Here is a 13,176-nt window from a genome sequence, read left to right on the forward strand (position 1 = left end):
TACATTTCCTTTGGACTTCGGCCAAGATTTCAGCACTTATATCTGGATAGCACCACACCCACATCAAACATCACAGCTATGACCGTGCAGCGCCGTGGTTGCTGATTGATTTCTTTCCTTTTGCATCAAGTAGGCTATAATAACCAATTTCACAACTCAACAATGACGATGACGTCGGAAATTCAAATACCAAATGATGAGGATGACTTTGGAAGGCAAAAATATCAACCAATCAAATTGCATTGACGGCATCACATTAAAAATCACACACACACACACACACACACACACACACACACACACACACATTAGACATTCATACAGCTAACTAAAAAAAGAAAACACATTTTTAACACTTTTTAATTGAGTTTTAATTGATTATTTAATCTCATTACATTCAGACAAACAACAAAGACACACATAGGCCTACTTTGTAAAACATGCAGGCCTATTGTTTATTTATTAAAGATAGAGTTCTCAAAACCATCCCATCCTTCTTCGGAGGCCGGGTCTTCATCGAAACTTTTCGGCTAAAACAGCTGAGAACGCCGAAAGAAACTTGTCTATCGCCGCGTGTGCAACAGGTGTGAAGTTTTCACCCATATAGCAGGCTAACGTCACGAGGATGCAATGATTGAAAATCTGGAAAATGTGAGAAGTTTACATTAGTGAGCTGAAGGAAAAATATCCCATCATATATGTACTGGTTCAAGTGGACAGATAGACATTACATGAACACCTTGAAGTTTGTAGGATGTATTCGCAGTTGATAGGCATGGAACCTGCTTAGTGGTGCCAACGTAGTAGTGAGAGTGCTTATGTTCCTCGCACCCTCGGCTAAAGCCTGGACGATTTTCTTCCCGTGGCAGCGTAAATGCTCTGAACGGGGGCTGATATCTAGATGAGAGAAGTATGTCTTTGTTTTGGGGAACGCTGTGAACATCCTGTAAACCAGTTAGCAGGGGAGAAAAACAATGTCAGCAAGACGCAGACGGCACGAGACCCCCACAGTATTTCCTCCCACGCCGCTGCCTGCGTCACCACTCATGGGAAAGAGCCAAATACTACAAGACCATCAATCATTGTAAAGTCTTTTGATATTCAGAAAACTGAACGGCGAACAGTAAGTCAGACCAAGTTATGTATAATTTAGCGAAAAGCAAACATCCCAGCCTGTCTGTAAAAATATTTTGTTTATAGGAATATCGGTCCTATATTTGCTTGATCTAAGACAGCATACCTTAAAAGAGCCTCAGATCCAATATCTTCTGCCACTGGAAGCATTTTGTCCCATATCTGTACAATCAACTCTTTTTCAGTGTTCGAGAGCATTATAAGCAAAATATAAGTAAGTAAAATCTAAACACAGGTGAATCTATTGCTATATAAATTGAGTTTCTAAACAACGCGTATATTGTTTCGCCGGGTATACTGCGGTTCGGCAGCTTTGCCATATATTTTCGATCACATAATTAACCACAAACTCTGCCTATTGCGACGTAATAAATATAGCACAGAAGAGAGCAGTTGGCAGAAATGTAGTTCCCTGCGGTCGCTGTCTTCATCTCACCGGCCAGAGGGAGGTAGTCTAATCACGTGACAGAATGTTAAGCGTTCTCTGCGTCATATTAGATCATGCTGGGATTCCGACTCTTGAGTGAGATCCGTGATGAATTTTAATTTAGCCATTTCATCAACATTAATTGATCTAATTTTGAGTGTCTGGAAAATAGTGATCTATGGCATTACATTAGGCAGTTTACAGTAGTTTATCAATGTTCTTAGGTTTGTGAAGTAAAATTATAGCCTAGTTTTTATTTTGAAACCTCCCTTTTTTATATTTTTATTTTTTCCTATAATAACACATTGGCTGATGCATTATCATCCTGCATCTTATATTAAAATATGTTACAGCTTAAAAGTAAATCCACTTTGCTCTTAAAGGGGTGCATCTTACTCTATATTAGATGTAACGTTAATTCGATACTAACATTTACAGTTTTTTTTTTTCAACTACTTTACACACAAAATCTTTACTTGTCACACAATTTCTGAAAGCTGACGCTCAAACAGCAGAACCACACACCAAATCTGCAAAACCACACTCTAATTCTCGGCCTTTGACTCGGTTTTCAATGTCATAAAACACTTTTTGCAAAACACACCACACAATTCTCTTTGTAACACACACAAATCCAACAGGAATTTATATTATGGCAAAGGTGTTTGCAAATGTTTGCTTTTGAGATGTGTTTATGCTATTTTGAACACAGTGCTTCATTTTGCAAGAGATTTGCATTTTGTGTGTGCAATTCTTGGATTTGTGAGTAAAGATTTGAAAAAAAGAGACAAAGTTTTGAAAATGTATGTAAGCAGTTGAAAAAAACTGTAAACCTATTAATTACTTATGCAGATGATTTACATGTATGCATGTGTCTGTAGTGGATAATTAAAGTGTTAAAGCTATATTGTCAGCAATTTACTGTTTTTTTTTTATCTACCAATCATACTCATACTCTTTCAAAAGAATATAAACCTGTAGCACCTGCTTTCTTTGTAGTGCTTTCTTTATACACACATAATGCTCAAATGCAGCAGCAAGAAACAATAGTAAAAACAGTAAAATTGTGAAGTGCTTATGCATTTATGATGTTAAATGACATTGACTCTCATTTTTAATGGCTATGAGCATGCACTTCTGTGATAGGGTGGGGTCAAGGCATTGGGACTGATAAACCCTCATGGCTGTTCATATCAGTGGCTCAAGCTGGGGGCTGAAAGGGTGGAAGCTGAAGAGCAGCGTAATCACCCATCTCACTCCTGCCCTGCCCTCCTGCAGACAGACCGTGAACTACCCATGACTCAGCTAAACTGAACACCTACGTCTTTAATAGAATCAACATCCTTTTGCATTTTGTGGAATGTGCAGTTATGACAGGTACATGATTGTGCTCAGGTCTGTTCTTAGTTCTGTGTGTGGGGGTGTTTTTGTTAAGCTGATGCAACGTTAAAGCTTCATTGCATATTCTATTTTTTTCTAATAATTATTTGTATATGTTTTGTTATTTTGTATAATAATTTATTATGTGTTTATCATTGCAATGATAAAAAACATGCTTCCAACCCTTTATGTGTTCAGATTTTTATGTTTTGTTAAATTTAGTTTCGATCTGAAAACAGCTCCATCCTCACAGCCTTAAGTGACGTCATTATTATTATGCAGTATATGATAATGTAAAGTGTTTTATTAAATATTTAGTCAAATAAGCAAGTTGACAAAAGGGTCTTGCCACTTTAAAACAAAAATAAAAGTTTATATCACTTTTTTATGTACCAATTATAAAAGTTTAAACAAGTAATGACAAAAAATGGCTTTAGTATACGGCAAGGTTTCTTTTTGATTAAAATAGAGAGAAAATAGCATATTCACCTGTAATATATCCCCAAGTGCAGTAGTAGAACAACAAGGGATGTTTATGAAAAAAATCATTAGTAGGAAATAACGAGGTTGACAGACAAACAGAAAACTCAAATACAAAAAACAGCTCTGCAGATGTTTTGCTATGATCTGAAAACCTGTCCTTAAAAGACTTTCTCAAATGAATGTGTAATCATTTTGAAAAATACAGAATATAATTAACATTTTTACTGTATTTATTATTATTATTGTTTTATATACAATGAAGCAACTTTTTTTATGCCATGTCACATTCAGTACACCACCATTCAGTAATTTTTTTTTATTCAGCAAGGATGCATTAAATCAAAAGTGTCAGTAAAGACATTTACAACGTTATGCTTTGAATAAATGCTTCTTTCTATACCATCAAGAATTATCAGTCAACAAGAAAAAAGTGTCACAATTTCCACAAAAAGCACACTGTTAGAAATGTTTCCTGATCACCAAATCAGCCTATTAGAATGATTTCTGAAAAATAATGCAACATGAAGACTGGAGTAATGATGCTGAAAACTCAGCTTTGCCATCACAGGAATATTAGTCAATATTAATTTTTACTATATTTTTTGACCGAATAAAATGTAGCCTTGGTAAGCATAAGAGATGATTTTGAAAGGTATTGCAATTGCTTGATAACAGATTTAGCTTCTTAAATTAAAATGCCTGCCTATATACTGGTTAAAGAATTAGTTGTTGAGCTTGCTGTCCACTAGATGGCAATAGCGCACCGAAAGCAAATGTATCCTATGCAAAAAACATATTGTAAATACAAGGGTATTAGGAAAAATTGCATTTGTATGGTACATATATGTACCCATTTGTTAAAAGCTCTGCTTTCCAAACTGTTACAATGAATAGCACACTATGCATATCAAAGCATGTAAGCTACTGAATCATTTTGCATAGGTGAAGAAAATTAATTTTGAAGAAGTGCCAGTTTTGCTAAATAAAGAAGCCTATGGTTAGCCAAAGACGGAACTGCCGGTCATCTCTTCAAAAGACACAAAATACAGCAAACAGGATTACAGATTAATTATTTTCCTCTTCTTTAATCCTACTGATGTGTTGTTTGCTTGTGCACTCACTGCTAGATCACACATGCCACCCACACTGTCTAGTCTCAGTCGGACAAATACTCAGACGTGTTATATTGTGACTGGATGACACACTAATACATTATAACTGCAGTTTACATTAGATTAACGTATTTAGGAAGCCTATGAGTTCTTATGAGGGCTGTAATAATGGTGAAAGGAGAGAGGAAAGGACTGTGAAACATCAATAACTCATTTAATCTTGATTGTTCTGCACATGAAACAAAATATTTGAGTGGTACTTTGAAATCTTGCCAAACAGAGGCCATAAATCATGTGCACTTCTTTCAACATGACTATCTATTTGTTCACCTCTTAGGTCATGTCATGTCTCCTCATCCTGTAAATGCCCCCATGAGGGCCATTAAACATCCATCATTCCATGACAGTTAATCCTCCTTCCCAGGACAAAAAAAAAATCTCAAGTGTTTAAACAGTGTCACAGGCAGCCATTGTGATGTGGAGCTCGGTGGAGGATATCTGTAAGCTTATCTATAATGACAAGCATGTGTGAGTCTTGCTGTGAAATATGTGCTTCTGAAGAACATGAGCATGCATCTCAATCATACCAAGCAGTGTGCAGAAAATTATCATGTATAAATTTATAAACATATACTATATACACTACCTTTCAATTTTTTTTCTGTTATTTCTAACTTTCTATTCATAAAAGTATCCCTAAAACATATCACCATTTCCTCAAAAATATTAAGCAACTGTCTTAAGCTGTGAAATAAGAATTGTTCTTGAGCACCTAATGAGCATATTAAAATAATTTATGAAGGATCATAACCTTACATTAAAACACAAAACAGTTAGTTTAAATTGTATATTATATTATATTATTTATTTACCTATCACTAAATTATCATAAAAGCCTGACATATATGCAAAATGAATCAAATATAGTATCAAATACAGCATATTTAGATCCAAAAGATCTAAAACATTGACTGTGAAGTTTTCTTTCTCACAGTTGCACTTCAAAAAGTTCATTGTTCAATGAAAAGCCATTTGCTCTTAGCTACACAAAAGGGAGGAGCCTTTTGGATTTCCTGCACGTATTGGACAGTCAACATGGCAAGTAAGAAGCTGAAAGGAAGGGAAAAAACAGCACCTTTTCAATGAGAAAGCTTACTTACAAACTTCTGAGGCACAAGTGGACTTTACAATGGTCACATTAAGCCCTCCGGGCTGGCAAGTGTACAAAAAAGAGTGTTCATACATGCACTGAATTGCTGTTACTGTAATTCCTACAAATTTATTCTATTGTACGTGTTTATCATGTTTTAGATAGTTGTAGCGTGATAGAGATATATGCTGATGATGATTTGTTAAAGTATGATGCTTCGCTTCAATTCAGGTTCAATTGTATTTTGTGTACACATACACATACTCTAATCCCAATGCGCCAGACTGTCTAAAATGATGAGGAACGACCTCAGCAATAAATACTGTAAGTCACCAGGGATCTGGAACATCTCCCTTGAACAATATGTCAATGCATAGTTAGAGACAAGCAGTGGATTTACTGTCTGCACTGCTGTTTAGATAAAAACATCAGCAGCAGCCCTGTCTCTCTCAACCCAGAGGAAATAGAAAGAGCTCTTGTTTCTAGCTGCTCTTGTCTGTTAAAGGTCAGTGATTTACAGGAGATCCTCCTACTTTTGCTTTCAGTTGCAAATGAGTACTGGAATAATTGAGTGACTATTGAGTGACTACATGTTACTAACAGGAACCAATTTGCAGTTTCTTTTTATATTGTACTATTATATAAAGCCATATAGCTACGTTGTTGGAAACAAGCAGGTCTCACTGTCTGATGGAGTATGGACATGTCATCAGGTGGAGGACTACTGTAAACTAGTACTCCCTTCTGGCCCCCATAAACTAGAAGGCCAAAGGGGAACACAAGAGAGCAGAAGCTAAACTTCCAGTGCTCATGTGAACAGCTGCCAGCTATGCTTCCTGCTCTGGGCCTCAGCAGGAGAACAGGAACCTTTGAAGTGGTCATGGTGTGTACAGTAGGTGAACAGCATGCAGTGTTAAGAAGCTGTAGAGAGGAAGAAGAATCAGAATCAGAATCAGCTTTATTGCCAGGTATGTTTGCACATACGAGGAATTTGTTTTAGTGACATTAGCTCCACAGACTGACAGCAACAGGACAGGACACAGATAGTAAAAAAAATAAAAAATAAAAATAAAATAAATAATGTACAAATATACAAAAATGGACAATGTGCCAAATAGCACAAACACAATATACAAAATAGACAATTAAGAGTGTGTGAAAACAAGGTTTTTAGAGTGGTCTGCTCTCTAAACTAATTATAATCCAATTTAAGATACCACATAATTGAGAGAAGAGTTTGAAAGTATCAGTGATTCAGCTGTAGGCATGAAGTCGCAAAATCGATATTTAGGCATTGTGAGTGAAATATTTTTGTACAACAGTTCAATAAACATGAAGGTAATATTTAACAACTTATATTTTAGATACAATATTGGCTATTCATTTGTCTGTTTTTGCTTTGCCAGTGAAAACAGTCCCAAACAAGCAATTCGGAGACACACACTGGCATCTTATTATTTCTGCCATATAACTAGTCATGAAATTTACATGGCACAGGTTGATAGGTCCTTCACAAGCAATCACATCATTCACTTCATGGCACAAGCTGATTGGCCTTTGCTGATTCTGCCACCAACGAGATTGCTTGCTCAACATCTAAATAGTATGTTCATACTGAAACCTTCTACCTCCCCCAGCTGCACATGTCTAGATCTGCAAAGGGATTTATGGGGATTTATCCCTAAAGGGACATGGTTGTGGAAAAAAATCGGAAATAAACTTTCAAATGTTTTGCATTCTGTAGAGAAGCTTTGTGTTCCCTCGCAAAACTTTTGCGTTCTCTCGCAATGATATTTGCATTCTCTCTCAAAACTTTTGCATTCTCTCACAAAGATATTTGTGTTCTCTCGCAAAACCAGTTGAGTTCGGACAAACGCTCCTGTTTATTATACAGCTTGCATTGGTTCATAAAACACTTGACGTGGTTTAATGAAGATGATAAAAAAGACCAACTATATTATGTATTAAAAATATGTACTGTGTACTGTAAGGGACCAAGCAGCCCAAGGCAAGAAACGCAGGATTTCCACAAAAAAAATAATTTGTTAAATACAAACAAAGTCACAAATTAAATCACTTAGAAACTAAATAGAAATCAAGAAAATAAAGACAAGTCTGGATCCATAAAAATGGTCAACTGAACAAAATCAAACTTAATGATCAAAAGATAACCAAACAAACAGACAAAGAAAAACGTGACCCCCCCAAGCGACACACGGAGGGAACTTTTATACACACAGGACTAGTCCATTACACACACACACACACCTACACAAAGGATATTACCAACATCACTAAACCCCATCAAATAGTTAACTTAAACTAGATCATAAACAGCAAAATTAACATACACAAATTACAGTAAACGAAAATGGGTAAATAAACAAATAGTCCTACACCCCCCAGCTAGTTTACAGGATGGATTGATCCAGCGGAACAAAATGACGGCAACTGCCGCCAGCCGGTCCTTTATGAGCACGGACCACCACCAGAAGACAGCGCAGCGCCCAATCTCCGCACGTAGGTAACTTAAACTCAAAGAAAATAAATGTTAACACAATATACCATCGATAACTAGAAAGTGTGCACCCAAACTAGTCACCTCTGGTCAGAAATGAATACAAATTGAAAATAAAACCGTAAAGATGAACCAAATCGGTGTCTGTCGTCATTATGAAATGTAAATTCGGTGATCTGTAACCAAAGTTAAATCACATACTAATAAGCAAGTTAAATTAACAAGTACACAACCAAAAAGAGAACAAGTGTTATACATATATACATGTGCATGGATGCGTGTCAAATACCGGTTTACTGTGTGGCTGCTCCATCGGCCATCACAGTACATGCAAGCAGATGTGCCCGAAATATGAGCTGAATTGCACGATCAGCATTTTCTCCCCCATAGAAATGTGGCTTAATATAAAACACAGTGATAAAAAGCCCAAATTTTATATTTGATTAAAAATAGCCTATACACTATGTCCCAAAACCGTGCCTTGAACTTAGCACTGACTTTATTTCTTTATACTTGTCCAAGTTCAAAATAAAACTCTATGAATTGCTCCATTGTGAACATACAATGTACGGTGACGAGTCTGCTTACAGACAGGAGGTTAAGGAGCTGGCTGTCTGGTGCAGTCTCAACAACCTGGAGCTCAACACGCTCAACACTGTGGAGATGATAGTGGACTTCAGGAGAAACCCCCCTGCACTCCCCCCACTCACCATCATGGGCAGCACTGTAACAACAGTGGAGTCATTCAGATTCCTGGGCACCACCATCTCTCAGGACCTGAAGTAGGACAATCATATTGACTCTATTGTCAAAAAGGCCCAGCAGAGGTTGTACTTCCTTCGCCAGCTGAGGAAGTTCAACTTTCCACTGGAGCTGCTGGAACAGTTCTACTCCGCCATCATTGAATCCATCCTCTGCACTTCATTAACTGTCTGGTTCAGCTCAGCAACCAAATCTGACCTCAGAAGACTATATATATATATATATATATATATATATATTTATATATATATATAGATTGTGACGAGCGTCCCGAGGATCTATCAGCGTTGCCCTGGAAACATACCCTGCGCTCGCCCATTACGACGGAAGCGATCGCACCTGTCCCTAATTCGGCCGCGGCCAGATAAGCCGCGCAGTGAGCCTCGCAGTCAGGGAGTCTCAGCTCCAACTCACAAGAGAACTAACCCGCTGTACTCTCCGTTTCCTCCGCAGACACGAGCTTTTGATCGACCCAGCCTGCGCAGACGACAGAGCCGGTCCATCACGCCACGGACACACACCGGAGAGCACCTGTTTGTGAATAAATCCACCCTCCGGGGCGGCCCCTCCCACGGGAATAGAGTAGCTTCTCCGACAACTCGCCAAGGTCAGCCTGCGCCAGCAGCAAATTGTGGAACATCTCACCACTCGGCAGAGCCAAGCTGACCAGGAGATCGCGGGGCTTCGCATGGCAGCCCGCCAGCAGGTTCCGTTACCTGACCCGCGGAAACAGGCCACTCAACTCCTCCCCAAGATGACAGCGCACGATGACGTCGAGGCATTCCTCCAGCTGTTTGAAAAGACGGCCGTCACTTAACATGACGAGTCGGCTGCCTCCCCCCTTATTGTCATCACCACCCCGTCCCGTATTCGCCGCCCTTCACCAGGCTCCCGATGGGAGTGGGTGTGTGAGAGGAGGGGCGCTGAAACAGCCAGGGCTGGCGGCGTGTGATGAGGCGCACCTGATGTGAATAGAGCCTCATCACCGCCGCCGTTTAAATGCCGAGCGCGCCTCTCCTCGGGAGACCGGTCTCTTCCCCGTGCATGCACGCTGGTGTCCTCGTGGGTCCAGGAAGGGTGCGTCGAGTAGGAGGACTGCAGCACCCGTTAGACGGCCGACGGGCCAGGATGCCGGGCCGTCGAGTCCCCCAGAAGCTCCGGGGGCTTAGGAGTAGGACGTCACCGCTGGAGGAAGCCGCCGCCACTCGCTCCCGGACCCGAGAGGGGAGCGCGTGCGGCCACCGGACTCCACCCCTTCCCTGGACCCTTTCCTCCTGAACACTGCCCTCCTTCACAAGTCCCGCAGCACGACGAGGACACCAGATCCCCTGTTTATTTTGGACACTTTTCCCCCTTTGGACACTTTATTATAATATTTTTGTTTAATAAAAACCTCTCCGAGGCCTGACGCCACGACCACTGTTGCTCCTCCCGCCACAATATATATATGCGTGTGTGTGTGTTTTACATTAGATCAGGACACGCAGGCTTATGTATTTCCGTTATCTAATTTTTATTATCATTGAAGGTATAATCATAACCAGACGCCAAAGGAACCATAATGTCTGTGGAAACTAAAAGCTGGGATTTTACTCACAGGCTCATGCTGTCATGATTGATCTGATGATAAAGATGAAAGGAGCAAGAGCATAAAGCAAAAATAGCTCAAAAGAATTCTCTGGCAGGTGCAAGCTTTGACTATCAAAAGGATGAAACCATGATGATCTTTATTGTTGTATGTTCCAAACAAAATCAAGGTGTTCTTCATGACTATGATGGTCCACCAGGTAAAACAACACCAAACCATTCTGGAATGTTCCAGTGATCTAAGACTTTCGCTCTATCATGAGTTAGAATTGGTTACTTACATTAATTTAATAAATAATCAGTTAAACCTCAAGGAAGAGCTGTCTACAATAACTACAGCTTTTAAAATAATTATTGGCTTTTTAGGATCAATATCATCTGTTTTACCACTCTGTAGTCTCTCACATTCCAAAAGCATCTCTGAACAGTTTATAGTCCCAAGTTAATGAACTAGAGAGTGGAGGGTTTATGAAACATCATCTTGGCGCCCCTGAGCTATAGTTTAACAGTAGTGTTTGGGTCCCCGGCTGTCTTTATTTGCTGCTAATAAACAGAGTTTGTGGGGAGCTATGGAAGCACTTACCCCTCTGACGTGTAATCATTTCCGTTCTCTTTTTGGTTTAGCCTGGAGAAATGGCAGAGTAGAGCTTGCCAGTATTGGTTAGTGGGGATGCAGACACAGAAGCCACAAAATTTAACCTCAAATCCTTAATACACCGTGACAGATGACTGACAATATAGAGGAACAGACTCAATGGCTTTTGTATAAGCTTTCAAAATGTCACATAAAAATTGAAGCACGTGTGCCTGATGAATCAGTTTTGAGCACAAGCTACACATTTGCTCTTTGGATAGACACACTTGGAAGACACTATTTTTCATACATCGATGTCTCCAGTGTTTCTGGTATTATTTTGAGTCCAGAATGCATAGCATAGCACTTAAAAACAATTTCTAAAAGTGGTCAAAATATCTGCTGTCACAACAATGTTTGTACACCACAGACTTTGCATGTTATGTAATATGACTTGAGCCAAATCAAAGCTTTTTTGAGGTTAAGATAATATGGTATGATACCTATTACTCAATTATAAGTCAGATTCACAAAATTTCATTTCGGTTCTGATTTTAATGTATCGTATACTGATGTGCATGAGAATTGCTTGAAATGTTCCCTGGTAATGCTATATTTTCTCTCAGATGTTTCATTAATGTTCATTTTACTTACATTGTCTTGCATTAGAGATATAAAGATAAAACTGATAATACTGTTACATAAATTTCACAGAGCAGTGATTCAGACTGATTCTATAGAAACTTTCTTCAGCCATTGGATAAAAAAATGAAAAAGGTAATTATGACTTTTTCTCTCACAATTCTGAGATTATACCTCAAAATTGAGAAAAACAGGCACATTTATGAGATATAAACTCATATTTTTCAGAAAATAAATCAGAAATGTGCAATAAAAAGTTTTTATTTTGCCAGTGTTCTTTGTTGTAATATGTTCAGGTAAAATATTATTTATTTTGCTGTGTTGCAGAAGATTCATCAGCAGGGTACTGAAAGTTTTTTTTTGATATTGAGTAAGCATGAGTGTGAACCATAAAGCAAGAAAACACACAGGGTTCAGACAGGGTTAAATCTCAGGTCAGGACATAATGTCTTCCATATGCTGACAGAGCTAATGACATGCATGTGCTATCCTCTTTCTACCTACATTCCTTCATCAACACAGAGCACTAAATCTCTGATAGCTCCCCCATGCAGGGATTGATTCATTGCAAGGATGATCCTAAGATATCGGTGTCTTTTCTCTGCTTCCTCTGTGTAGCAAATGTGCCCTTATGTGGAGCAGCATATCTGATTTGTTCTGCTTTCAGTTGTAGGTTGATTTTGTTGCTTAAAGTCATATCAGTTATGTGGAATCAAAGCTCTCCACACCTCATGACAAAAGTGTAAGGTTGAGTGGCAAGGAGCAACTGCAGCACTCAAGAACAGAACAGAACAGAACAGAACAGAGCTCTCTGGCCTTTATAAGCATGTAGTATACATACAGTATGTACATGTATGCACATATTCAAATAAGATAAACAAAAAAAAGTATTTTTAATTGTTTCTAGAGGCAATTAAATCATCTTCTATTACATTTCTATTGATATCAATTATAAGTAATTTTTATTTTTGAAAATTCAGTAAGAGTTCAGAAAGAGTTTGTCAGTTAGTGAATAAATGTAGAAATGTAAAATATAAGTCTAAAATGTGCAATTTCACCCCAAGTTAAGCACTGGAAAATCCCAGCCGGAAGTTTTTTCCATCCTGCAGGAGGAATGCTGTTCATTTTCAGGAAGAGGAAGAGGATGCAACCACATGCAAATCCACCCTATCGTCCTCTGTTTACTTTTGTTTCCTCTCATCAAATATGTCTCACAGAGGTTTTCTATGCCAGGAGGAATGTATACCTGTCTGAAATAAAGGCATGCACCACTGCCGGTAAAAAAAAAAAAAAAAAAAATCCAGATGTTACATCCAAGAAACATATGTTAAAGTTTTCTAGCCAAACAGTGTCTCGTCTACTATATCAACATTATCCTGCATCTTCTGAATGTGTGTGAATTCCTGC

The 13,176-nt window shown here is 38.6% G+C and overlaps 1 protein-coding gene across 1 annotated transcript; it reads right to left on the minus strand.

Annotated features, from left to right (window-relative positions):
• Positions 1-352: 352 nt before the first annotated feature.
• On the minus strand, positions 353-1,625 carry LOC306857760 (hemoglobin subunit alpha-D-like). The gene is made up of 3 exons (XM_079397892.1): positions 1,241-1,625; positions 740-944; positions 353-642 (listed from the first exon to the last, which is right to left on the minus strand). The coding sequence occupies exons 1-3, from the start codon at positions 1,330-1,332 to the stop codon at positions 514-516; spliced, it is 426 nt and encodes a 141-aa protein (XP_079254018.1). The 5' UTR covers positions 1,333-1,625; the 3' UTR covers positions 353-513.
• Between the last annotated feature and the right edge of the window lie 11,551 nt (positions 1,626-13,176).

This window comes from Barbus barbus (assembly GCF_936440315.1).
Source record: "Barbus barbus genome assembly, chromosome: 38".
NCBI classification, from domain to species: domain Eukaryota; kingdom Metazoa; phylum Chordata; class Actinopteri; order Cypriniformes; family Cyprinidae; genus Barbus; species Barbus barbus.

Bases quoted from the DNA above. Each gene is read 5' to 3' on its own strand.
- LOC306857760 (XM_079397892.1), bottom strand. From the start codon at position 1,332: ATGCTCTCGAACACTGAAAAAGAGTTGATTGTACAGATATGGGACAAA. The intron at 945-1,240 runs GTATGCTGTCTT...ACTGGTTTACAG, and splicing joins GGATCTGAGGCTCTTTTAAG to GATGTTCACAGCGTTCCCCA. The intron at 643-739 runs GTGTTCATGTAA...CACATTTTCCAG, and splicing joins TACATCCTACAAACTTCAAG to ATTTTCAATCATTGCATCCT.